At 43.2% G+C, this 27823-nt stretch overlaps 1 protein-coding gene across 7 annotated transcripts; it reads left to right on the top strand.

Annotated features, from left to right (window-relative positions):
• The first annotated feature begins 5265 nt into the window (after positions 1-5265).
• LOC121598423 lies at positions 5266-27769 on the top strand. Of its 7 annotated transcripts, none has more exons than XM_041925261.1 (8): positions 5266-5337; positions 15895-17760; positions 24889-25331; positions 25426-26035; positions 26406-26516; positions 26594-26833; positions 26897-27005; positions 27077-27769. In XM_041925261.1, the coding sequence occupies exons 2-8, from the start codon at positions 16258-16260 to the stop codon at positions 27376-27378; spliced, it is 3318 nt and encodes a 1105-aa protein (XP_041781195.1). In that variant the 5' UTR covers positions 5266-5337; positions 15895-16257; the 3' UTR covers positions 27379-27769. The 7 variants fall into 7 exon arrangements, with proteins under 7 accessions (XP_041781195.1, XP_041781197.1, XP_041781196.1 ...); XM_041925263.1 differs by having other exon boundaries at positions 5278-5350; XM_041925262.1 differs by lacking the exon at positions 5266-5337 and adding an exon at positions 5359-5448.
• The last annotated feature ends 54 nt before the right edge of the window (positions 27770-27823 follow it).

Genomic DNA, 27823 nt, shown 5'->3' with positions numbered 1-27823 from the left:
TGTGCGGGATACGCGGGGAGGCAAGGAGGGTGTACAGCCCCAGGCAAGGGAGCTGGAGCGATCAAAGTTGAAGGTCTTGCTCGGCTACGAGACGGGCTCGATTGTTTCTTCTCACCGTTGAGCCCTTCCACGGATGGGCGGCTGGCAAAAATGTCGGCAATTCCACGCACTTTCGCTTCTATCCGCCGGTACCGCCTTGCTGCGCGTTCGCTTTCCCACGGAAGTGTGCGTTGTTCGTCCGATAATGCCGGCGAAATCGGACGATCCCACCCCGGTGGCTCTGAACCCGGTTTGCAACACGGGTAGGTAACGCTGGCAGGGAAGCGTAGTCGTACGTACAGGAAGGGATTGATGGGCGAAGAAAAATTGGCAAAACTCTGTACCGCTAATTATTGAAGATCGAACCGCGGCGCGAATAAAACACACAACAAAAAAGCTTTAAGGCCGGGCTACATTGATCGTACTCGCAAGCGTAATTTTGATTTTCCCTAGCGCATCTGGCGGCGGCTGACCAAAGCATTTTGCCAAACAATTCGGAGCCGCTCCAGAAAATACGTTATTTTTCCATGTTTTTCACTTAAATCGGAGGAGAAAAGTTTTGTAAAACGTAGATACATATGTTTTGCACGCATTGCATCCATTTTTGCAATGGAAAACGATGGAAAAACTACTTAATTTTGAAATCCGGCATGACCATTCCCTCGATGACCAAAAAAAGCTTCCACTAGCCGCCGCCAGATGCGCTAGTGAAAATCAAAATTACGCTTGCGAGTACGATCAATGTAGCCCGACCTTTACACACACCCTCGAGGGCCTGCACGACACTCGTATGTTGTCGATGGTGTGCGCCTATGCGAGTGTTTATTTTATTTTCGTTAGCCTGTTTTTTCGGGACGTGCACGCAAAATACAACTGGGTCAAGCGCCTTGCAAGGCATACTTGAATGGAGTTAATATATCGATGATGAACTGCAGCTCGCTGAGCAGCTGAGGGGAAGTAGGACGACGAACCTAGCTCATTTGCATTTCGATACTGGCTAAGGGTTTGGGAGAGCGATGGGACACTTGAAAAATGGGACCATCTTGGTTTTTGTATGATTTTACATCCGCTTCAGAAGGAACGTGATGAGATTGATTTTTTTTCTTCTAAAGTTTTTTATTATCGAAAATGACAATTTTTACAATATCTGATTGGTTTTTTTTAAATCTATTAACAAGTATCCTAGTAAAATATTGAATAGGTAATAGTAGGTTACATAGATTTTATATTATTTATATACACCTATATTTATTTTTTGTATTCGTTTTTTATATATTTTTTTATATACAATATACAGCATTTTTTATATACAACATCCAAAAGAATTATTTGATTTGATAAATCAATTCAGGGGTAGTTTTATTGTTATTAATTGTTGCAATTTTTATAAAATGATTACATTTTATAAGCGACAAATAAGCTGCAATTTATTTAAGTTTTAACATCATATATGATATGATAAATGGGGAAAATGTGTGTTTTAATATTATGAATTAAAATTAGATGATTTGTTCAAACATTGCTTCAAAATATAAAATAGCACATAATTCAAACAATCCAATAAATTGCAACGGCACGCTCGTCAGATGATATGCGTCCAACATATGTTTACGCTACTGTTCCATAGATGGCGCTGCAGCAGTTGTAGCCAGGGGAGGCTAACTTCTCACGTCTGAGCTAATCGCAGTTTCATAAGGTGTAAATATGAAACCGGATTTTGATAGTTTGAAAATACAATAAATGTTGTTTTACTATATTTGATTGCATAATTAAAAAAAAGTTAAAACAACATTTGATATACTCAAACATTTTGATATACTCAAACAAATTTGTATTTATTGCTATGAAGTTATTTGTTATTTTTTTATTTAATAATACTGAGTTTTCATGCATTTCAGCAACTACAAAACAATTTTGATATTACATAAAAGCTGTCATTGTAATAAAATAATCGATTCAAAATATTTTTGAATAAACTTCTTAATCCATGAACTCTTATATAACGAAAGCCTGAAATAGATGCTATGTTTTTATTATTCAATTGTGTTTATGCCCTAGAATTATGTTTCTATGATATCAGCCTTTACAACTCTTCTAAATTTTATTTATAGCTTATTATTAGATGTAGAGAAGTCATACTAATGTGAAGAATGTAAAACTTATTAACAAGTAGTGTTTTGTTTTTTTTTTTTTACATTTCAAATACTAGATGTCAACGTCATACATCAATTAATCCAATGCAATATATGGATATGGCTGTAATAAAAATGTGTACGAAAAACACAATATAAGAGTAACATTTAGTTCAAATTACCGTAGGATATAAATCCAATCTGTTCAAAATATCATCTGTTTAAGGTTAACTGCTGTCCATTACCCCACTACCTTGTCTGCAAATAACAATAAAGAGCAATAAAAAAAAGTACTCGACATAGAGCTAGCGAAAAACTAAATCAATCTAATCCGCCGATCGATCGCTCGCACGCGATGTGGGGGTTGCCTGAGTGAGTGCTTAAAATTAAACGCACCGACCACCAGTCACCATCTCAGTGGTAGATCGGCTTCACTTCCACCCTTTATAGCGAACGTATCTTGTCCCGTTGGTCCACGCAGCGGTGGGAAAATCGATTACACGTTGCTGCCCTTGACGACTTGACGACAAGGTACGAATTTTCCGTGTTACCGAATTACCGTTGCCCCCACGACGGTAAGACGCGACGCAGAGATGCCGTTTAAAATTAGATTAGCGCCAATTTGTCACACGCCTGAGTGCTATTGCGCTCAAAGTCAGTCTAAAGTCCTACGCACCAGCGTATCGCCGATTGACCGTGGGAATCGTACGCCGTTTGCCCTTTTTCGGATGCAGTTCGGATGCAGCTCGGGTGCAGCAGTGAAGGATAAATGGGGGTGAAAGTTTTAGTAGCGAGTTTTCTCCTCACTCGTGGAAATCCAACGCATACAGGCCAGCCTTCCTTTTTTTCCTGGAGACTATCCTCGCCCTTGTACACAGGCTGTAGATCGCGCACGGATACAATTTCCAACGCAACTTGTCTGCTACGATCAACGTTCGTGGAAAGTAATTCAATAGGGGAAATTGAAGCCGTCAGGTGTGTTTGGTACGGGGAAAAGTGATTTCATTACGTCCGAAAATCGATCACGGAACTGTGGGCGCATATGAACGCAGATAGGTTTCAATTCACTGTTTCTATTTAAAATGGAAATCGATCTTGTTAGTGGCCGAGAGGAAAAGTAGTCGATGAACAGTAAACAGGAAATTTAAGAAAAAATCCACATATTGGTAGGATTAAACTGTACTTCTTGTACATGGTAGGATTTATATTTGTGTTGTTTTATACGTTTAGCTTTCACTCTTTGGATATTTTAAAAGTTTTCAACATTTAGTTTGTAGCGGAGTACTATGGCGTAGTTTTTTTCGAAACATATTTAAATTCTTATGTCAAGCTAAAAAGTAGAAGGTCTCTAAAATATTTTAACATTTTAGGTCATGTTTTTCGAATGAAATATTGACATTATTTATTGCACATGTTATTCATTTCACACACTGAATAAAAGCAAGGAAAGCAAGAGTTTTTATTGTACTTAGAGATTTGAGAAATAGTTACTATCGCGCCATGAAATATGCAATTTACGTAGAAACAGCGGCAATACTAACAACTTTAGACTCTTTCAAAGAATTGTGGAATATTATGCTATCATGTAAAAGGTAGTTTTTATTTTTAATATAGAATGAAATGTTATGTTTGGCTAGAATCTGCCGTAGGCGATGTTTTTGTTCACTAACCTCAGTTTACAGATCACCCTCAAGTGTTTATTTGCGTTTGGTTCAAAAGTTTGTTTATCATTTGAATTCAATCCCAAAGAAACTGGTACACATATACCCGAATTTTCGCCCACGCTTTTGCCACAACCGTCAAGCAACACTGACGGACTCCACGCCGGAAGCTTCCATAAAAATGCCGGCTATAAATAATATTACCCACCCGTGGCACGGGAGTGAAAGTAATCGATCATTGCGATGTTATCCTGCTGCTACTGCTACCGTGATTTTATGACTCCCGCTATCATCTATCGGTATCTGGCAACATTATCTAAGAAGGTGGTTAGATTTTCAATTTACGAGTCTGCGCGACTGAAGGTACTGTTGGCTTATCTACGGATGGAGCGCGTACGTTGATTGCACGTTGCGAAACTTGAGGAAACAGCGTAATCGCCAATACTAGCGCTGGTTGGTGCAAAAATCAACCCACCACGCAATTGCAATTGCTCCAATAAAACTTACCGAATACTTTGGAGGCAGGTGCAGCTAAAAAAAAACAAGGCTTGTTAAACATTCAACCCATTTTCGGCTAGGCACAGGTTGCTCAAGTAAACGAGCGCGGGAGAAAAGCAAACAGCGATAAATAATGCAGCGAGAGAGGAAAACGCCATCGAGGTATCCTCCACATATCGCGCAGTGCCTTACGGGACTCAAGAACCGTGAACGAGCACGTGATCAAAAAGCTCGATCCATTGATCTCATTTCCCTTTGCCCCTTGCTTCCCTCTCGGTGAGATGATCATACGTTACACCGCCACCGAAGTCTCCGATTACTCATTCCGACTGATTTCAAGCGCGGTGTCCGAACGGTTCGAAGTTCGATTGCCGTTCCGGATCTGCTCCAGTTTGATCGGTCGATTCGCTTTTTTCCCATAGCACTTTGTGGTTTTTCACATGCAACCCGACGTATTGGGGAAAGATTTTTAATTAAATCACAATCAACCACCCAACCGCACAACGCAACTCGGAGCGGTCCACCATCGATCTCGTTTTTAACCCATCGCGTCAGAAGATTTTGACAATAGAGATGGAAGGATGTGAGAGGGAGAAAAAAAGAGATACAGAGGTACATAGAGAAAGAGAGAGAGAGAGCACTTGATCTATCCATCGCCTGTCGAATGTCGGACAGCCCCATGGTCGGTGTTGGGTGGTCGGTATCTCTCCATAATGTACTCGATAGCAGCCGCCACCCCTCTACGCGAGGGTAGATATCCAAAATATGTATCAGAAAAAGAGAAAAACCAAGCCGTTCCACACCCCACGTTGTGAGATAGCCGAAAAAGAGCGGCCGCCTCTGTGCGATGAAGGTGTACATGGAGCTGCCCAAAACGGAGCGAGTCGCACCGGCCACGGTACGTTGCTAGTTTCGCGGGTGCGCAGTTAGTTCAGATTCGGAGGGCAGCTGGCCCAGTTGTCGGTGTTGTCGTGTCGAATTGTTCGTAGCCATCGTCCACTATAACGGTAGCCGTGTTCGGTGTGTCTCGTCGAATGTCAACCGCCGGTCGCGGTTCGGTCGGTGTGGATACTAATTCATTGTCAAGCTCGTGTGATCGTGTCATGTAGTACTATCAGGTTCGCTGTTCTGAGCAGAAGTGCGAGAATTATATCTTTCATGTGTGCTTGTGTGGCGGCGTGTTAGACACCTGGATAACTACCATCATATCCAGCTAGGCTTTAGTGGTGTGAAGTTTGAGTGACATATCTAATCTAGATAAAATAGGTCTTATTCATTATCCTACCCAGGGTGTTATGGACCACCATTCTGGACCTAATCGAAAACAGTTACTCATTAACGCTCACGTGATCGACAGCAGCGTTTAGCTACCTTCGGAGACATGCTATAACTGTCATCTTCCGGACGTTAAGTGTGTCAGTGAGCTATACACCTCACCGGTGATTACCGAGGGCGATATCTTGAGGCACGGCCCGTGGATTTGATACCGAGATGCTAACCCACATTCATTGCACTACTAGTTGACTGCACCGGGCACCGAAGAACCAGGCCAGACCGTAGCTCTAAGCATAAGCTTGTGAAATTCTGCTAACTGTACGGAAGTCCGGGTGGCTTCCACCGGGGTTGGTAAGCAACGGAATGCGCCAGTTGTCCAGTTGCTCATGTTAGCGCTCGTGAAGAATCAAAACATAGAACCCAAGGGATGGGAGGTAAAAACAGCCAAGAAGACGCATGCCTTTTGATACTGACATTCTTGGTCAGTGCTGATTGGAGCACTTTTTAACCTGTTGCGGAAGCGTTGTGAGGTTGTTTGGAGAAAAAATAACGCTTCAGACCTCCTAGAATACATCGGTTCGTATCGTTAGGCCTTATAAAGCGGGAATGTGCTCACGGGAAGTGGGGTTCTCTTTCGCTAGATCAAGAAACAGCCCCGCAAGGGAACGGGGCAAAATGTCACAAAACGTAAACAGAAACCCAATGAAAAAAACAAAACAAAAAAACAACAGCAACATAACCCTTTCACTGGTAGTGTCCAACGAGCGCGGTCTCAAAGCACGTTCGCAAACTGGGTGACGGTCGTCATCCAGTGTTGGCGCGCGCAGCACGAGCAGAACCGAAATTGGATTAAAAGTTGCCGCGTTTGCTTATGCAATCGCAACTGTCCAAGTGGGTGTGTGTGTGTGTGTGTGTTTATGTTTATGTGGGACTCGTTTGCAGTTCTGTGGAGCGTACGGTTTTCCGACGTGTTTTCCAACCCTACGCACATTGTGCGTACGGGAATGCTCTTATACCGGTTTCCCGGTTTTGTTCTCTTTCGTCTACTGGACTATGGGAGAAAAGAACATTGAGGGTTTTTAGCAGTAAGTCTGCTCTGATTAATTATTCAAATAGTTAGCTTATTGATTTATTGAGTTCATAGAATATTTCAAGGAAGTAAAGGAAGTCTTTTAATTTTGAATATTTTAGGGACATGTGTCGATGTATGTAATGACAATTGTAAAGTAAAAAAGATGTTTTAAGAACATTTAGAGATATTATTGTGAACATTACTTTCTTCTTGTGTTTTGTATTAAAGAGTTTCCTAATTGTTGCAAAGCACATACTTTATAAACAAATCCAGAACTGCTGGAACCATTTTTGACCACCTCACGGATCTGCTGTGCGATCGTTTCGTTCTACCCGGCCCCGTTCGCAGTACGCGCAGGATGCGCAGCGTGGCGCCATTCGTACGTTTTCGGCTTTCGGCTAACATGCTCCGGGCCACTAGGTGCTCGGCTCAGTGGTTCATCTTGGCATCATTCACCGCTCGCCTATCGTGTCGACAAGAATCGTACCAAGTGTGTCCGCGTGCGCTCTCGCGCCTGTCTTGCGGTTGTTGCGTGTGTAGTGTACGCTTGTGTTTGTGTGATTGTGTTAGAAATTAAATCCTTCGCAAAAGGAGTCATCTTAATTATCGTCTCTTATCATAGTGCAAACTGACGCAGCAAGGCAGCTGTAGGAATAGCAAAAAGAGAAGAAGAAGAAGAAGAAAAACGAAATACCTTTATCAGTGATAGCGTATATTGTGGTGGTTGTTTGTTTTATCTTGTGTGCTAGTGGAATGCAAACTGCCGTAGTGTGAGAATTGGTGTGTAAAAGATTTTAATTTCGCTGTCCGGCAAAGTGATTTTGGCGCATCCCCGTCATCTCGTGTCTCGTGGGCTCGGTTGGAGCTGGTCGGAAGAAAATGGAGTGCCGGTTTGCGTCATGCAGACTGTTTCGCTTTATCAAATATCATCAAACTGTTTTGAGTGTGCAATCGGCATACTGCCGCGGCACGTTTGTCGGCACGATGGGAGTCGTTTTTTTTCTATTTTACTTCGCATAGCAAACGAAACGATCCAGACCGAAGATCAACTATGAACAGGTTTCGGTGTGTTTTTTTTTGTGTTGCTTAATCGCACCACATTCGGTGTCACTGTCGCAAAGTTCCTTTGGAGCAAGATTATCCCAACAATGCTATCCACGTTTCGATCTTGTGATATATTAGAGCGCCTGTATGTATGTGCGTGTGTTACATAAATGCGTACACACCAAATACAATGTAGTCTTTTTTCGTCTGAGCACGTACAGATGACGTTAGGACTGGAACGAGACTCTATTCAAAACAATCGGATGGAATGGTTGAAATGTTTCACGCTTTGGTTACAGCTCTCAACAACAAGACCTAGAACCTTAAGTCACCAAAAGATAACGCAACCGTTAGCGTTACACGGCATGGGTGTGTAATAAATTACACTTTTAAACATTCGCTCTGGCGAGGTACATAACGTGCGCTAGTTAACATCGTTTGCTAGTAGGTGTTAGAGCGAAGTACATGTCCAGTGCTAATTTTAACCTTCAAAGGAAGGAGGCAGACGTTTTATCTCCCTACCAGTACCCTTGAAGTGGTGTTATCTTTTATGTCTCTTTAGCTGGTAAACAAGAATCTTTTGGGGTTGACACTGTGTATCAGTTACTGTACAATAAATGACTTTCCGGCATACATTTAGCACTGCGGTAGTTAATGGGAAATTAAATGTCATATTAGTACCTTTAGTAAAATTCTTCATATGGTCATTTCCGGGTTCCTTTGTTTTGCACAGGACCCTAAGAATTTGTATTTTATTCTCATTAACAGCTCAGACAGCGGACAGTCTTCCGCCCGATGTCTAATCGAACGTAACCCGGTAGAAGGATTAGTGGCCAGTTCCTTTTCCCGCTAATCAGCTTTCTCGTGTAACGTGCGCCTCCAAGGTAAACCAAGCGACCGGAGCCGTGGATCAGCCGTTAAACCGGCCCTATTCTACGACATTCGATGCTCAAAACTAGCAGGCCACTCCGTCCTCCAGTTGTCCGTAAATTAGATATCAGACCAGGCGTTCGCCGTAAGCTGAAGGGGGATGGACGATGAAAAGCCCCATCAGTTACGGTCGCGAATTCGATTGGATTGCAGGAGCTTAATGGGAATAGGCGAAATGGAAGGGTGGGTGAGACAAGGAAAAAGTCGTTAATGTCTAGTATGTGTATGTGTGTGTTGATGTGGGTTGTTTTCTCCTCTGCGGCTCCTTCTTTTTCTTTTTTCCTCCCGCCAAGCTCTGTTCTATGCTCAAACTTTCGTTAAATTGGTTTCGATTACCTCAGGGGTTAGTGATGAAAATGAAGGAAAAAATGGAATTAGCTATGCCAAAACGATTTCGCGATACACCGTAGCAGTTGTTGTTGTTTTTTTTTTGTAAGAACCGATTTGTCCTCATGCATTAGATTCATTGGAGGGAGGCTAAATTCATGTTACAGCTAATTGCCGAAACGATTGTACCTGATGACCGAGACATCGATACTGGATGGTTGAAGTTTGATGGGACTCACCAATAGAGTGTCTTTTATGTGAGATGTGTAGAATGAAAAATGAGTATGTGGTATCAAACTTATTTCTTGGAGAGTAGACTTAAGGGTGATCTTTTAGATGTTTTTTTTTTAAGTTCCAGTTATCCTTAAGAATGGTTCATATTTCATTGGGCTCCAGGAAGCAAAATCTTGCCCTTAAGTTGCGTCCGACTGCTACTTTGTCCAGATTTCCAAGTTTTCATTTAACAATTCTTTTGGAAAGTCCCTGCCAAAATGTAAACAGAACAAACACTAAGAAACGCACCTCTTATTCAACGGTGACTTCAAAACGCCGAGAATTTATTTCACTCCCAATCAGGCTTGACGTGATTGCATTTTCCATTTCAAGCTTCCCGGATATTGATCATTACAATGGCCTCGAACCTCGAAAAGCGGGTTGCTATGTGTAGTTCTTTGCCGCCATTCCACACCAACCAAAAGCGTTCAGAGGTTGCCCGCGATGGGATTCTTGCACGAGACCACTCCCGAACGCGTTAAAAGAAGAAATCTCCCCCGGCGGGAAATCGAGAAACTCTTAACCGGCCAACTAATTACTGCTGCCCCCGTTGCCAACCCCTTGCGGCGGACCATCATTATCGCATCGGAAATCCGAATGCTTCACGAGGAACGGCAGCGCTAGTCTATCTAATGCTCAGCCCTCGTCGCTTGATGCTTTTTCACTGTAAACTCTCTATTATGGTTCCCTTTTCGGCTCATCTTATTATTTGGGGCTTATAAATGCGCGTAGGTGCACACAAAGCGGGCCTACGGCTAGACGCCACATCCCGGGAGATGTGTATATGTTGTGCAGGATGATTCGTCGCTTTTTCAGTTTCTCTCGCAAAATCAATAGTAGTAAATAGAGAAAAAAGAAAATCTCATCCCTCCGATCTAACATGTTTGAATTATTAATCATCTCCCTTTCATCGGGCCTTTATCCGGCCCGGGCCAAATAGAAACGCGATCAAGCTTCCATACACACTTTTTTTTACACTGTACTTAAATATATTTACCTTCGATGAGAGCTTTGTTTCACTGTTGTCTGTGTGGATTCGTTGGCAAACTTTGGGGCATCCAAGTGGGAGGTATATTTTTCCAAAGCCCCTGCCGCCCATTAATTTGAACCGTTTCGAAGCCAAACTCTCACCTGCTCCGTGGAGGTTGGATTTTCGGGTGCCAAGGTTGTGTGTGTGTTTTTGATGTTGGGACCCGATCGATCTTTCGAAGATTTAAGGTCTGATGGGTTTTGGCACAATGGTTGGTTTGACGGGGTTTACGAAATTTCCGAAACCTAGCATTAAATGCAGTTTAGCATCAGTCCGAGGCGTTTCAGCCTGTTAATGTACCTGTTGATGTACCTGTTGATGCTGTAGTAAATAGTGAAAATAGCATTTAATAATACCCGTGACCTTCTTTGGCAGAGGTTTGGTTTGAGTATGATTTCATTTGCAGCTATTTTTAGGTGTACCCGCCCGTACGCAAATCCTCTTCTCCCCGCAAGCTTTCAAACTAATTTGCAATTATGTAGAGTAACTGCATGAAACTCACTGCTTTGTGGTGTAATGCATTTGTTATGAAGCTGAAAGAAAGTGGATTTAGCACACTTTTTCGAAGAAGCAGAATCATTAGAACATTAGCCAGACGAAGCGATGAAGTGCAGCCGCTAACGGCAAACGAAAGCATCACTCAGCAAAGTGTTTCCAATTGCACCCGTTACAAACTGCCCATAAACGAAAAAATAAGAAAAAACACTTAAATTTTGTTTTTGAATTGTACCAAATCAACCTACTGTTCGTAGAGGAATTACTTACAGTACATTATGTATGCTGTATGGTACACGATTGACGCATTTCTGGGCGACTTCTCCCGGAACTCGGAAAATCGTCCCGAACAACAAAGCAGCAAAAAATCGGTGCTAGAACGACAAAGAAAAAAGAAAAACCATTTAATTTTACCCCCCGACCAGATGTTTTTGAGCGTATCCGCGCGAATCCATCCCTAAAGCCGTCGGTTATGCGTGTGTTTTCATACCGCACTGTAGCATTCGTACTTTTGCCGATCGTGTTGCGTTCCCACGCACAGGGAAATGTTCTTGCTGCGCACAAACCGTTCCCATCCTGCTCCGGGATGAGCGTTGGGAAAGCAAAGGCACAGCTGAAAATCAGGGATCGACCAATGCTTAGACATTGCATTATTAGCTAGGTGTTTGGGGGGTTGAGATGCGTCAAGGCACTGATGGAGAGTGTAATTGAACTGCTGGCATCTCATCACCGTCCGTGCTTTGCTTTCATTCATTTATTATGAGCACCGTAATGCGTCAACATGATTGTTTAATAATAACCGAACGGATTGCGGCCACGAGTGTGGTGGGGTTGGGTTTTCAATTTCACATTCCGCTACCAGGCAGTCTGAGGCAGCTCATTAATTTCTGAACTCCGAAACCTTCAATGTACTGAATGTGTGAATGATGGGCTGTTTTCATTAGATTTTGGTATTTCTTGAAGAAAATACTGGTTAAGCAACTTAACTTAATTTTCAGTTGGTCGAGTACTTAGTTTTTATTGGGAAGAATTTAATCTGAAAGATATAAGAACATATGCAGAATCTTTGAAGTAAATAGACCTCAAAACTATCTCATTGCCATTCCATGTGTGTGTTATAACTATCCTTGTATAACATTGGACTTTTATTCGAAACAAATTTGCGACGCTCCATATCACCGTTACGAAACGTTACTAACGCAAGTGATTCAAATTAAGATCACGGATCAATAGACCCTATCTTTGGCAGCATGGGCTACCCTACGAATGCGGCTCAATCTCAACGATGCGAGGCCACGCCAAACACAGGTGCATCATGTCAACGGAAATAACCCCAACCCAATCATTTAATGGAAGAATGGAATTTGGTCGGAATTTCTGATACGCCCACTGAGTCTGATGATGCGCCACCAGTTACGAATGCTGAAGAATTAATCATGCGGCTAGACACGTGAGGGATATTTAATGTATAGCGTTCACTTAAAAGCAGGTTAACTTTTTTGTTGCCGAACATTAAGATGGATGTTTGGTTTAGACATATTTACGCAACCTCGAAACATTTGGTGAACTCTAAGCGATAGTGAGCGCCGTTGTAAACTGATGATCTGATTTCGTGTCTTCCAAAGGATCGGGGACGGAGTAAAAATGGACCATCATCATAATCATGATGACGCGTAGAGAAATAAACATTGATCGATGTTATTTGCACCAAAAAAGGGAAAAGAACCCCAAACATCGTATAAATGTGGCTTCAGCACCATCAACCAGATAAGAGCGTAATGTTGAGTGTTTCAACGATGATTCGATTGGATTTGTCGTCGTGTACATCCATCATCACTTGGATCATGCTACGACACACATCGGTGGTGCCGTTATGGAGAAACATTCTCCATGTCGTATTTTTAATTTTTTCGATGACTCGCATCTTACGGAACGGAACCGGGCAGTCGAAACTGGACTAATTTGGAAAAATGGAAAAACTCTTTCAAGCAGGTCTATGAACACGCTGAAACCACTTTACCCACACTCCAACTCACAACTTCAACAACCTTTTGAAGTAGAAGCACTTTTTTAAAGGGGTGGGCAAAGGAAAGCTAGAATAGCGATATTTTGTGACTAAAATGAATAAAACCTGTATTCTTGTTTTTTCTCTCTCTTCTTCCTGCACTTTAAAACTCGTGAACATTCACGCCATAGCACTTTCACAGGAGCGCCAGCGAACCGAATGCAAGGCAGAAGGTAAATGAAGCCGAAACGGGCGGGTTCTCCCGATGAGATATGCGTACCATAAATCTGAAGATTTAAATCGCTGTTGAATACCCCCGGTTCCGTTTTCTGTTGCTCAATGCTAGGTTTTGTTCCTAGCAATACTAGCTTGGATGCGTTTCGTTAGCGCTAAAGTAGAGGAGAAAGCGATCATTCGTTATGTTCTAACGTGCAGAGCTGATCTCTATAAACAAAAAAAAACTTGGTAACACGAATGGAGCACGACTCTTTTCATGAGAACGAAGATCACTGTACGACCGATGTGTTCCGCGTTTAAGCCGGATGATCTCCTGCTGTCAGACGCGGTGCATTCTTCGGTTGCTAGTGTTGTCTCAGACAATCGCACGCTATGCCCCAGTGCGAGACGAACCCATCAAACCTCACGTACTATCCCGATTTCTGAGAGCGTACATCGTCGGGGAGGTCGTACGACTCTCCCGCTCTGCGTAATTTGACATTCAGATTTAGCAGGCGCATTAGAATCACCCAACGTTTTGAGGAAACTCTGATTTTGGGAAGACATTAGACACACGCTCCACCAGTATTCAACTGGTGGTGGAGTGTGTGCGACGTCGCGTTCTCGATTCGTTCAGCTTCGTTAACTGATATTCTGTACTTGCCGGAACGCATCCTCTAAACCATCGTACCAATGGGTTATCAGCTAGAAATCATCCACATCTTGCTCTGTGTGGCGTTCGAAGTGTTCACGTACTGTGTGTTGTGCTTCAACCTGATACGCCACTACATTCAGCAGGGCCAGATACAGTACCAACTTCAACAGCAGCTCCAGAATCAGCTCCAGCTGAACGCTAACTGACCGGTGATCCATCATTATCCCGTGCGTGGAGTTTCCTGTTTAGCTGTAGTAGCGGGGTCGAGTGCCTTCAAACGTAGCGGAGCACAGTTGGTTCTTTTTGAACCGTTCGGCTAGTGAGTGCTGTGCCAATGACTGAGTATACGCGTCTTCTGATATTACCTAAGAGGTTACTTGGATGATCGTTAAGCATCTCAGTAACCACAGGAACATTCCACCCCGTGTTACGATAAGATCATTAGCGAGCGCACACCAGCAGTGGCCATAATTATGGAATTTCAAACATTCCTCACCTGCAACGGTGGGGGCAGATTCGACTATATGAATTGTGGTTCAGTTTGGATGGAAACGAAAGGGAGCTTGTGAAAAGGGCGCTACAAACCTAGCATCGTTCACTCTTACGGTGGGGCAAGTGTTTTTTCTCTAGTTGTTTCTTTTGACGAACCAAATTGAGTGTCAGCACTGGCAGCCAAAAATAACAGTTTTATTTGTGTGGCGGGAACCACCAAGCAGTACCATTTTCATGTTGCTATTTTCGTGGGACTCTTTGACCGGCGGATGAGTGAGACCTGTCCCACCCGCAGCCAGTCCGCCCCAAAACCTGGTGTGCGTTATGGTGTGTAACGTGCTCTCGCCCTTGCGCAGAAGTGACCCTCCGGTTGGAGCGTGCGCAGAAACAAAATAGTCCATCACGGGGTCCATCATGGCTTTATTCTCGACGCCGTGGCATTGCGCCCGACCGCCGACCGACACGGGACAAAAATGTGTGAAACTATTGGCAGATTGTTGCGGATGGAGGTCACGCGGGTGGCATTTTGTGACAGTTTTACGGTGCACTACATTGCCGCCGTCCGGTACTGGCTAATTGGTAGTGGTCGGTGCTTTAAGGTGTCCATTTTTTCCACTCGATAGGATAGCGATCTGTTGCCGAATTCTCTGGCGACTGTGAAGCAATAGTGCGATCGTGGATTATAATCGTGAGAAGATTAACGTTATGGTTTTGTTTTGATGGGTTGCAGTAGATCTGCAAGAATTGATCATTCTTTAGCACTTTACACCTTGAAAGCTAATTATTTGTTTGTACTGTTGGGAACTGCTGGCGACAGTAAAATCCACGGTACCGCTTAGACATCATTGTACGAGATAGTGCTCCACCTTCAGATTGCCAAACTTACTGCCACAAACAATTTCACTTTCGTTTCATCAAGCTTTTTCAACTGCTCTTTTAACTACTGTGCCTCCCCTTTGAAATGTGTTTCATTTTCACAGACTTCCGTTGCGAAAATGAAACAAGGTGTGGGTATCGTTTATAATTTCGCTTTCATCTAGCGATGGATTATATCTTGTTATATTTTTTCGGTTATGCTAACGGTTTACGGTCGGCCCCTTTATTATATCTCCCCGGCCAGCGAGCAAAAGTCAACATCGCTAAATCTCACCGGCTGTCAGCATTATCAGTGAGGCAAATTATCGTACCTCGGCCCGACTGTGCAGCCTATGGATGTGCTAAATTAATCCATGGATCAGATACTTTCCATCTTTCAAAGTCGCGGTCGAACTACAACGCCTCAGTGCTCCGTCTGTTGTTGCTGTCTATTTTGCAGTTGACGATAAATCATTCGCAAATTTTACATTTTTTCCGACGATTGTTGGTGCCTGTGTGTGTTGTGTGGCCGAACATGTGCATCCAAAATAATCATCACACACTCGGAGCTTCGTATGTTGATTTTGTTCCTAATGGACAGGTCGGACTCATTGTTGATGCATCGCTGAGTTCTACGGCGTTGCGCATACATTTGCGAACGTGTTGATGGGATTTGGAAGCAACCGGTATGACATGCCATTTTGCGCGTTTTTGTAGGATTTTTGTCTGCTTCTCTGCGTGTGTGATTTCGCCCGTTTTATTAGCACCCATCGTAATCCGACCCTCCAATCGAGCCCGACTGCTGCCGGGCCATTACGGGCAGACCACGTTTTCTTAAATAAAAACAGTGTGCTAGACGGATAAATAAAAGTGAAATTATTTCTTTAATTGATAGCTACTATCGCACCACAAACCGAGGAAGAAAACGTGCCAACGTGAACGGCACTTAAAGTTTGAAGAAAAATCTCTAGAAGAAAGAAGAAAAAGTGCGACAGAAAATGTGAAAAGCGGCACCGATCGCTGGTGGTGTCTCCGCAAAGCTGCTCGAGCAGCGGTAGTGTCGGCGGTGTGGAAAACGAGCAGCAAGCAGTAGTGATAAGCGAACAAGTAGCGTATAGGAAAAGCAGTGAAAATGACGACGTTGTGAAAACGAACCCCCCCCCCTCCCCTCCAATCCGTTTACTGGTGGAAGCGCGAAGTGAAAAGGAGCTTCCTTCACCTTTATATGCGTGTGTGTTTGTGAAGATCGGTTGTGAAGATGATGAAACGAAACTACGATGTGCAGCACGTGGCGGCGGCTGGCAGCTTGGCCGGCAGCAAGCACGGAAAGTCGTCGTCCAATCTGTTCGACAAGCTGAGCAAGCGCTACTCGGGCGTGATAGGCGCCCGGTTCCTGCGCAAAACGCCTGGCCGCAAGGGTGGCGTGGCGGAACCGCTGTCCGATAGCTACGACATGTGCGGCAACCGGTCGGATGACTTCCGGCCCGAGATCGGCGCACCGGTGCTTATCTCTAAGACGATGAAGTTCGATTTCGATACGGACTCGGAGGTGGAGCAGCTACCGCTGCCCAGTGTGCCAACGATCGGGGGGCGCGTGCGCTCGGTAGCGACGCCGTCCACGTCGGAAGATAGCGAGAACGATGTGTTTGTGGATGCGAACAGCTCGCTGCCGAACTTTGGCGAGATCAAGTTTACCTTTCTGCCGGAAAGCAACAACAACTGTCGCAGCTTTCAGGACGAAAACGTGCGGCACAGCGGTGGTGGCCAGATGCTGGAGAAGAGTCGTTCCAAGTCGGCGCACAACCTGCATCTGCATCATGCCGGGTCGGAGATGCGGCTTTCGCTTGCGAAGGCACCATCGTTGAATATATCGGCCAGCACGGCCAACGGTGCCATCGTAACACCACTGTCCGTACCGAACAGTCCGGCGGTGGAGAGTATTTACGACTTTCCGCGCAGCACCCGGTCGGACGGGATCCGGAAGCCGCACGGTGATTCGTCGTACGATCTGACGCGCTCCCATCACGTGCTGAACGAGATCAGTCTGTCGCTGGTGAGTGATGACAGCCACCTGTACCAAAACCTGCCCAGCCCGGCCGATGCACGGTACGATGTGCCACCGGCGTCGTCCGGGCGGCGACGTCGCGATTCGTCCGCCTCTTCCAGCAACTCGACGCAGGAGGAGGAGTTCGATCTGAAGTCGGCCAGCTTTCAAAGCTTGGCTGATGCCGGCCCCGGTGCCAACCAGCTAGCGGTATCGATGGACGAGCTGGACGAGCTGACGCGCCAGATCAATCAGTCGACGGTGGGGCTGGGCACGCCGCTTCCGGACAGTGATGAGTACTGCGAGCATCGGAAGCAGCTCCATCCGTCCGAGCGGCGGCTGACGCTGATGAAGAACCGAAGCGTGTCCGGCAAGCACCTGATCGACTTTGACCGGCGGAAGGCAAAGATCACAAAGAAGTGGAGCGGCTTCAAGAGTTGGATCGGGGAGGAGCAGGGCCGCATACGCGAGGTGGTGCAGAAGCATGCCGCCATGCAGCGGGTCGGCGTGGAGTCGTCCGGTACGGGCGGTAAGGCGGTGAAGCGCGCTAACAGCGATCTCACCGCGAGCGATCAAGACTCGCGGCAGGATGTCGAGGGGACGGTGGTGACGACACCGGAATCGAGTGTCGTGCAGCGGGATCGCACGCTATCGTCAGAGGACCGGGAAGGTGCACGGACGATGCACCGGAAGAGTGCCAACGCAGAGATACTGGAGGTAATGTTCGTGTCTTTGCATGCAGTTGTTACTGAGATTGTTGTTACGCAGGTGCTCCACGATTCTTGGAATCGCGTGACGGCTTAAAATGGTGCTATCAGATAATTGTTTTTTTTTTTTATTATTTTTATCAATGTTCTGATAAAATCTGTATCCGTGTAATCTGTGATAATGATTTATTTTTTTTATAACGAGTTAGCACTCTTTTAGAAGTATATGGAATTCAAATTTCTTTGTAAGAAAACATGCTTCGAAGACCTACAACATCAATGGGGAAATCAAAACGCTTAATTGAATTATTTTTGCAGCGTTTTATTTTTTTAACAAAAGCGTATGTTCCATCCATGTGAATAATGATGATTGATCGTCTTCATTATGTACATTAACACCTATCATCAGCTGCTTGCCCATATCCGCACTGTAGCGATCCCTTTAATTGCCAATGTTCACGCTTCTTTGCTCAGTAAAACCAAATCAATTAGTGAACCTACCGAAGAGCGACTCACATCAACGACCGAAGATGATCGGTTTCAAACTGAAATTCCATTTTGCAACATTTTTCACAACAGCCAACACCCCACCGTGTTCGACCGGTTCGAGCAGCAGAGGCAGATGGATCGATAGGATGATAAATTAATGATGTGTGTTTGTTAGGAAACCCGTTCCTTAAGCATACATCGACTGATCTGTTTACGGCGAAGGCAAGAGCTTTGATCTTGAGGATGTATTCGCAATAGATAGTAAAATGTGTGTCACTCGTTCGGTTGACTTTTTGTAATATGATTTTGCACTCGTTTCTGTTATATTTCTGTTATATAGTCTGCATAACTTTATTAGGTTTCCTGAATGATCGACATAGTTTTTAAAGGTTGTTGTCGTATTTGAAAAGTTAAAACAAATTCGCTCAACTGGAATACAAGTCGTAGAATGAAAAAAACATTAGTTTGTCAGATATAAGACATTTTTGTTCGTATGTGATACTTCTCGAAAATGCAGGAATTATACAGGAAAAGTTAATAATCCTGTTGCGAGTCGCAGACAGACAATCTTTGCTACGGGGGAACGATTCGAAAGGGAGTCATATTCGTTCGAATTTTGTAGGAGCTTCATATGTTGCATAATTAAGCTTATTTCGGAAACATTTTATACCATTTAGATTAATAGTAATAAGTTGCTGAAGGATAATTTGTTCAATCGACATTTAATTCAAAAATCTGCAAATTGCTTGAATAAGATCTGTTTGCACTTGCAAGTTAATATTTGTATGTCATATTTTTTGTATTATTTTTTAATTATTTTGTAATGTTCAATTAAATGTTTTATTTCCACAATTATAATTACATAAAGTTTTTCTCAATACATCGAGCAAACTTAGGAAGAATGAACTTGAAATGTTTATAGTACCTTAATTATTATATTTATCGACGTACGGGATTAAAATGTCAAGTGATTAGACGTACAAACAAAAATATTGATTGATTATTATTTATTTTATTATTATTGTAGCTCCACCAGCAATAAGCAACAGTTCATTTATAGAGAATCGGCTCAAACATCTTGTTTCAGTTTACATTTCATTAAGTTTACATTGTAAGGTAGATGTTATTAAGAGCTTATTAAGCTCTATTTATTGCATCTTATCTGGATGGTTGTTCCTGAGATTTCATAATGCGTTCACAAGCAAGGAACAAAAAAAGAAAGTTTTTTTTTTCTCGTACCTATTTACACCAGCAAACCGGCAAAACGTCTCCCGCTCTGGGGCGTCCTTGAATCCGATACGGCTTAAGGTGCGCTTACCGGTTTGCTTCTTTCCGCGTTCGCCGGGACGAATGGGATTGGTGCGACGTGATAAATGTTGGTTGCTAGTCGGGCACTCAGTTCAGGAAAGTTGTCCCGGCACGCACGCACGCGGCAACTTTCGATCGAGACGCGACATTTGGCGGATTCGTCCTGAAACGGGAACGGGGAAGCGAACAGCGAAACAGCTCGGATCAAGGCCATAAAACGACGGTGCAGCAGGTTTCATGGTTGGTTAGAGTGTGTGTGAATTTGGTTTTTTTCCCTTGCTCCACTCTTAAACGATCATTCGCACCGGAAAAAGGTACTGTAGTGCGACGTTGTAGGGCCTTAGCAGGGGGAAGTACCACGAATGTCACTCGACGTGCGTGAGGATAGTGGTAGCTCTTGGTCGGTGAAATTCGTTCGTCCTATTTAAAACTGCTAACCTCAAAACCTTGAACGCGCGCGCGCTGAATGGGTTTAATTTTATTCTCGGTGTATATTGGACGCATATTTCTTGCTATAATTTGTCATTTCAAGCTCACCTGTCGTGTGTTTGTTGCACCCTGTTCGACAAAACTGCATCTCTGACGTCATCGCTTTCGCTGACTTGTATATATACGATCGTGCTCGATTTTTACATGAATAAATGGTGAATTGTTGCCCATGAAAGGAAAGTCAGTGATGTTTAAATCAAGTCAACCACAACATTTTTATACAATGCAGTAAATACTTTAATTATAAAATAAAGGTACACAATGCTATTGTTTGTTTGTAAAATAAAAAAAATTACAATAATAAACAATTAGTTGTTTAATTAAATAAAAAGTCAGTATATAAGCTTTCCATGACAAAATGTGTAGGGATAATCTAAGTGGTTACAGTAATTTAACATAATTAATCGAAATATATTACAAAATTATGACTTCATTAGCTAAACCCTATTTTCAAGGATTTCATATAGTATAAATGATTAAATATTAAAAAAAAAGAATGACTTAAATAATACATGTAAAATTAACCAACTGTTTAAAACAATCAAAACCGCAAAACATCAAAATCGCACAATCGAGATAAACATGTATTATTTGAATTGCAATGTAACCGGTTTTTGACAAAATTAACAGCTTCTTTTTTAGTTCCAGTGTTAATAGAACAGAACACATGTTGAGCAAATCGAATCAGAGCCGTTATATTAATAGCTCCTTTTTCTTTTTTACCAACTACCATACCAAGCTTAGCATCCAAGCTTACCAGCTCGATGAAAAAAATCATTGTTTATACTGCTTAACCCTTTTCTTTGGGTAATATTTAAGAAAACGATCATTCAAATTGTATATTATCCCCACAAATAAGATAACTATAATTGTTTGCTGCTTGTTCTATTTTGCCACTAATATCTTCTTTATTTGCTTTGGAACAGGTTGGTCCAGTGCAAAATTTATCTATAATAGATGGTTTAGAAAAATATTAACCATAATTATACGTTGTGTAGATAATGTCTTAATGGTTGGGAGTTCAGCTGAAATCCAATCGGACCCAAACCATTCCAAATTGAGTCATGAAACGAAACCTTTTCCCTCCACAATCGAAACCGAAACGTATCGCGTCGGATCGAATGTCGAAGTAATTTGTTTATCCCGTGCTACCGTCTAACGATGGCAATTCGTTATTTGCCTCTCACACGCACTGATGCACGTGCCGCCGTATTTGTGCTTAAAGATCACCAACATTTGGAGCTGCGCGGCTTTCCAGCCATGCCCATGGCTTGGCATTTACCGTGCGCTGTATTCACATGTTTGTTTGACTTGTAATTGGTGGGACGGACTACACGGTTGTATCCTACTATCTGATTGTAAGAGGAGGGCGCATAATTTGTTACCGAGCGGAACAAGCCACCGGGAACGTCACTGGTTAAGTTATGATTTTCTTGCGACAGTTAGTCGTTAGTATGTTACCGAGGCAGTGACATATATTTGATCATTTGCGTTTATCGGAGTTTTTACATATTGTGATTTATTTTTAATTTCTAGACTAGTGTATTGCTGTGGGCCATATAACTATGATTATGAAAAATATGTATTTTTTATTGATTTATTGAAGTTATCGCTTGGTTTGTAGCTCATCGCCACACTTTATTCCATAATTTATATTTTTATGTTTATGTATGCAAAATCCCAATATTATCAAAATGACATTACCCAACACCATCCAGAATAGTGTACTACGAAAATCAACACATACAGTGCATTAAATATGTGTTCATAATTTGAAGCAAAACTTGAAGTGTACACAAGAACACACATTTTAGCTTGTATGGATTTTGTACTCCTTGGTGTGACTGTGGTTCATCATTACAATATTCTTCAATTTATTCATTATTGTTATTTATTTGTTCATTCAATATAAAAACTTTTAGCCATATTGTTACCACTTATCACGCTAATATAGTTTGATATTGCATATATATTTCCTTCTAGCTAGATTATTTGATGCCAGGCGTTATTTTTGTTCATTTATTGTTTAACCACTAGTTTAAATGATTTTTTATTTAGTTATCATAAATCATTTTTCAAGCAATATAGCTGAAGCCATTTCTTTTGTTAATAAAAATCAAAATATTTTAAATTAGACATAAGGATCAGCATAAAGATAATTTTGGGATGGGATTTTTGATGTTGCAAGTATGTTATCTATACTTTCTTCTTTCCTTATGGCACATTAACTAAGAAGAGTTCCCGTGGTACAGTCGTCAACTTGAACGACTCAATAACATGCTCGTCATGGGTTCAAGCCTAGAATGGACCGTGCCCCCGTAGCAAGGATTGACTATCCGGCTGCGTGTTAATTAATTAAGTCTCGAAAGCCTGTATAGGCCGGCATTTCCGCGTAGGACGATATGGCAAATAGAAGAAGAAGAAGAAGAACTAAGAAGAGTACTTGTACTAATATCAATAATATAAAGTGTTTAACCAATGTAATCTATGTTTTATACATAACAACAACAACAACATTGTGAAAAACAGAGAAATTGAACTAATAAATTGAAAAAACAGATCGGAATTAGTTATAAACTAAACGTCCACCTTAAGCGGCATTAATCTCCGCTTGCAATCACGAACCGATCGCCTTTAATTACCCCACAACCACCACTGCTTGTGACGGTTTTCATCACATCGTTTCTCAATCTTTATCACCACGATGAAGGAAGTTTCACCGGGGCACGCCTGCAAGACAGGAAGTACGCTCGATCGGCTACACAAGTCGTCAATGCTCCGGCTACACATTTTCCCATTAGCGCGTTTCGATCGTGAAGGGAATTGTTATTATTAGTATTTGGCCGTTGATCAATTGGGTTCGATGTCTACCGCAGAGCATCGGCGTACGCGCTTGGAATGTAATGCAGCACACAAAGTGTCTGTTAAAGACCTCACCCAACTTGGAAACAGGAAGTCCAAAAACGCAATCTCAACGTTTCAAGTATTGTGTGTTACGCTTTTCTACGCCACCGTCAGCCACAAATTCAATTTACCTGAGATGCGAAAGTATTCTTCTAATTAAAACGTTCGGTGCGGACGCTGTTCGGTGCGTCTCTCGTATCGAGTGTACACAGGAGGTAATTCGTCAATTGCAAACGGCGCCGGGAAGTGGTTCAATCTATACCCAACGCATTTGTAATCCGTCATCTTGTGAGCTTGTTATTGATTGTCGATAAAGCGACACCAAACAAAAAGAAATACAACAAATCAGACCCGGTAAAACATGTGCTTCAAAACGTGTTTCAGCGCATTCCACTAGCGTTTGCTGTGTTCCAGTGGCAGGAAATGAGCTTAATGAAAACCGAGCGATCGGTGACGATCCACTGCGCTGCTGGATAGATACTATCGGACGACTAACGCGTGTAAGATGAAGCGACGAAGAGTCGCAGTCAAAACAAACTGTTACTACTTTCTTTCGCACAGGCATTTCTTTATCATTTCCTGATTTGATGGAAAAAACATATCCATCCTTAATGGGTAAGGAAAACCAGACTGGTTACATTCACGTATTTATTTACAACCCTTCAAAACACCAGAGAGAAGATTAGATTGAATGGACCCACTGTCACCCTACGGACGCTGCAAACAAATCTGGTAATATGCCACTTATTAATGGCCGTAAACAACAGTCTCCGCAAAAACGAACCCTCCGAAACGTCATTTCGAGCCACCACGATGCACTATGGTGCTGTGTGGAAGTGTGCAACTCTTCCACCGAACCGGAAGCATCCGTTAATGGGAAAACATTGTCCAATTGCCGTCAACGTGGCGTTATTTAGGAGTGATTGAAACGGGACTTGTTTGGAGCTGCTGCACAACCGGGGTTAATTTGAACGGAACCGGGTTCAGTGGCGGTGCACACTATTGACGACCCGGTTGCCGGCGGTGACATTATTTGTCGGCTGGTAGTGCTTCTTTGGGTCTTCGCCATCAGCGTTACCAGTTTGATGCTACAGTGCTGCTCGTTTCGTACAGCCAGTGGTGCAATGGATACCGGGTGCAAATATTACACGCTGTATCTGCGAGCGAAGGGTGTCTGGAGAGGGAGGAGGGATGTGTTGCATAACAATAAATAGCGACAAATTGTACAACTTGCTATGAAGAGGGCATTGGCTTAAAGTGAACGCTTGGAATGTTTGGAATTATCATTAGAATGGATCTTAATTGTACTGGGGGTGTTTTTTCTACTGCTATTGTGGATGGATTTTTTTCTCTCGTAATTTATTATGCATCTTTTTATTTTATAATAAAATACAGTAACAAGTTTAGAACATCTAATCTGGTACTTCAGATTTAAAAGTATTTAAAAAAAAAGCATGAATTAAAAAAGAGCAAAGTAATGAATAAATAAATAAATGAAACACAGTAACAGAATAACGAAACAAAATAAACTAAACAACAGAAAATAATCAAATCAAGTGAATTAGATATTGGTTGAAACAAATTAAACGCCCAAATAAAGATGTCAAAATGACAAACGGAATCTTTTAGAGTTAGCCTTTATATCAGTGGTTTTCAACCTTAATGCTTTTCCCCCCATGAAGGGTGTGTGTAGGATTTCATTCCCCCCTAAAAGTTCATGAGCGTGGTAATCTATGGTATTTAGCGAAATTTTTATTCCAAATCCCCCCCTACCCCTAAATAAGCAACCCCCCGGTTGAAAACCGCTGCTTTATATGATAATTGAAGGAAAAACAAATCTCAAACTTCGTCTTCTACCTTTATTGTTGGGATTATTGTATTAACACAAATTACACAAATAATGTTAAAATATCTAATTTAAACTTTTTTAAAAATTATTTTCTCACAGGGTCAAAATGGCTTCGAGGAAGTACGCCGCTTCGTCAAGCAGGGCGGTGACTTTGGTAAGGATCTGGTAGCAATCCTGCACGAGCGCACCGAGATCGAGCAGCTGTACGCCAAATCCCTGTCCAAGATTGCCAACAAGCTGAACAAAGCATGTCGTGACCTGCCCGGCACGATAGCCGAATCTTGGCGCTCCGTTTCGACCGAGCTGGAGGGGCGCAGTGAAGTGCACCGGCAGTTCTCCAACTCGCTGGCGGAGGAGGTGGTCAAACCGCTGAAGACAGTGATCGAAAATCAGCACAAAGCGCGCAAAACGATCGAAACCAACGTGGACAAATCGGCCCGCATACTGGCGGAGTGGCGGACGGCTGAGATAAAGGCGAAGAAGAACTCACACGGCGCGGCGCGGGAAAATGAGAAGCTGCAGGACGCTATGCTCGATGTGAAGTGAGTAGCGATTTGCACTCTATTTATCAAGGGGTTTATGTATATTTCATCAACCTAAAATTCGTGGAAAACTTTTTTCCCACTTTTCCAACAGGCTTCAGCGAACTCCCTCGATCGGGCTGCTCCACAAGACAAGCGAGAAGGACGTGAAATTGTCAGAGAAAGACAGCAGCAAGCTGGAGGGAAAGCGAAAGAAGGCCGAGGAGGCGGTCAAGAAGGCGGACGTAGAATATTACACGCTCTGCATCCGGGCGGAAAGGGCGCGTGTCGACTGGGAGATGTCGGTGCTGCGAGGCTCCTCCATGTTGCAAACGCTCGAAAGCCAACGGTTGGCCCAGTTCAAGACGTACGTCACCGATTACCTCAAGCTGTCGGCCGAGATGAGCCCGCTGCTGACGAAAACGATCGACCGGCTCAGTCCGCAGGTCGCCATGTGCAGCGTGGCCAAGGATCTGGACGTGCTAAAGAACATCAGGCGGGCGACGGAAGGACCGAGCGAGCAGCTACTGCCCGACTTCTACTGTGAACACACGACCCTCGCCATGAATCGGGAGCGACGGAAACAGTCGCTCGTGAAGCTGCTCCAGCTGATCCGGCAAGATTTGGACCGGGAGCGACGCTCGCGCAATGGGCTGAAGGGTTTCTCCCAGACGCTGGACAAGAACGGCGAAAGCAATCAGAACATTGCCGACAAGCTGTATCACGTAAGTGTGTTCAAAAAGGAGATTTGATGACTATTAGGGCTCATCCAGTAATTGCGAAACGTCAAAAATTAGTAATTTTACCCAATTCCCCCAAATGGAGCAAAGTTTAACGCTGCAAGTAATATGCTTTTATTAATTACCAGACGGTTTAGCTCCCCTCTAACCATTATGTTGTTTCTCAGTTTTGTTGATCTTGCAAAACCAATATTTTATACATCAATTATAGATTTATTCTAGTTTTGTGTTCCGTAATGAGATTTCAAACTTCATTCCTTCTTCCTTATACTCATGAGCGTTACGTACTGAATGGATGTGCCCCTAACTACGTTTGTGTGTGATTAACGTTTTCTTTTTGCTTTGTTTTGCACAGATTCGATCGATGCTCACATATCTAGAAGGAGCGCGATATAAACTACAGTCAGCTCTTCTCGAACTCGATCACAAGCCACGTTCCAGCCATCCCTTAGCACAACACATTCAGGTAAGATTCGTAGCTCTCTAACTTATTTCGAAGGTACACTAGATGTTACTGTCTTTCTTTTCGTCACACAATTGTAGATCACGCGAGATCGCACCGGCCTGCAAACAAGCGTACTGAAGGTTCCGTTATGGCTAAAGCACGAACAGGACGACCAAGAGGGTACGCAAGAGTCTGTAGCAGCCAACGGTCAAACGACAATCCTCAGTTCGGACGACAGCTCCGATCAGGGATGTTTGGACATTAAAAACGATACGCTCATCAAACACATAGTGCACAAGTACGCACGAAATGGATGCAATGGGGACGAAGGACACTATGTAAGTAATGCTGGAACAGGTATAGAAATAAGAAGAGGTCCTTAAATTCTTGAACAATTTTAGACAACAACTAAGGCTGGCAAATCGGCACATCAGGACGACCATCTTCACGGTCCGGCCTGGGATCGAGGCGTTGCCGATGGAGTCTCCAACCAACCCGACTCCGATTTTGGTAAGTTCCGTAGAAATAGTAGCAATAGTAGCACACCCGTTACACTTACACTCGCGCTCACTCTCTTGCAGATGAGTTTTCCTCCCAAGACGAAGACGAAGATCGCTGCTCGGTGGCACCGAAACAGATGCTCGAAAACGGTTGCCATCCGGCACCGTCCGTTGACCATCCGGACGCTGTTGCCGGCCAGCCGGTCATATTGGGCCGCTGCCGAGCCTTATTTAACTACACACCAAAGCTTTACGACGAGCTGGAGCTGCAGCCGGGCGACATTCTCGAGGTGCACATTAAGCAGGAGGACGGCTGGTGGCTCGGAGCACTTCGCGGCCAGATTGGCATCTTTCCGGCAACGTACGTGGAGGAGATACCGTAGCGACATACAGGCTGGTGCGGTGTAAATAGCTCGTGTTGTATTTGTAAAAGTGAAGCAGGAGAGCAGAGAACGCAATACGCATTATTGATTTTAACGAAGGCAGCGCAGTATGTGTACCATAGAGAAAGAATAGCTAATGTAGTACCATCGAAAGCAATCTCTCCTACTAGAAATATTGTTTAAGCGCGCCACCTGGTAACAGACTGGAGTGAGTAAAATATCTATCGAAGTGCGTGAATGGATCGAATGTACATAAGCGGAGGTTGTGGATAGAATGTTACGAGATATGACGAAACGCAAAGAAAACTATCAAACGCACACGGTTTTGCGAAGTAAACGATAGGATGTTGAGAGGAAGTGAATAAAGTGAGTAAAAGATTTATATTTAAAATTAGGAAAAATGTTATATTATTAAGTTGATAATATCATAAATTAATTATTAATT

The sequence above is a fragment of the Anopheles merus genome, chromosome 3L, assembly GCF_017562075.2.
Source record: "Anopheles merus strain MAF chromosome 3L, AmerM5.1, whole genome shotgun sequence".
Classification (NCBI taxonomy): Eukaryota; Metazoa; Arthropoda; class Insecta; order Diptera; family Culicidae; genus Anopheles; species Anopheles merus.
This window is presented reverse-complemented; position numbering and strand designations above follow the sequence as displayed.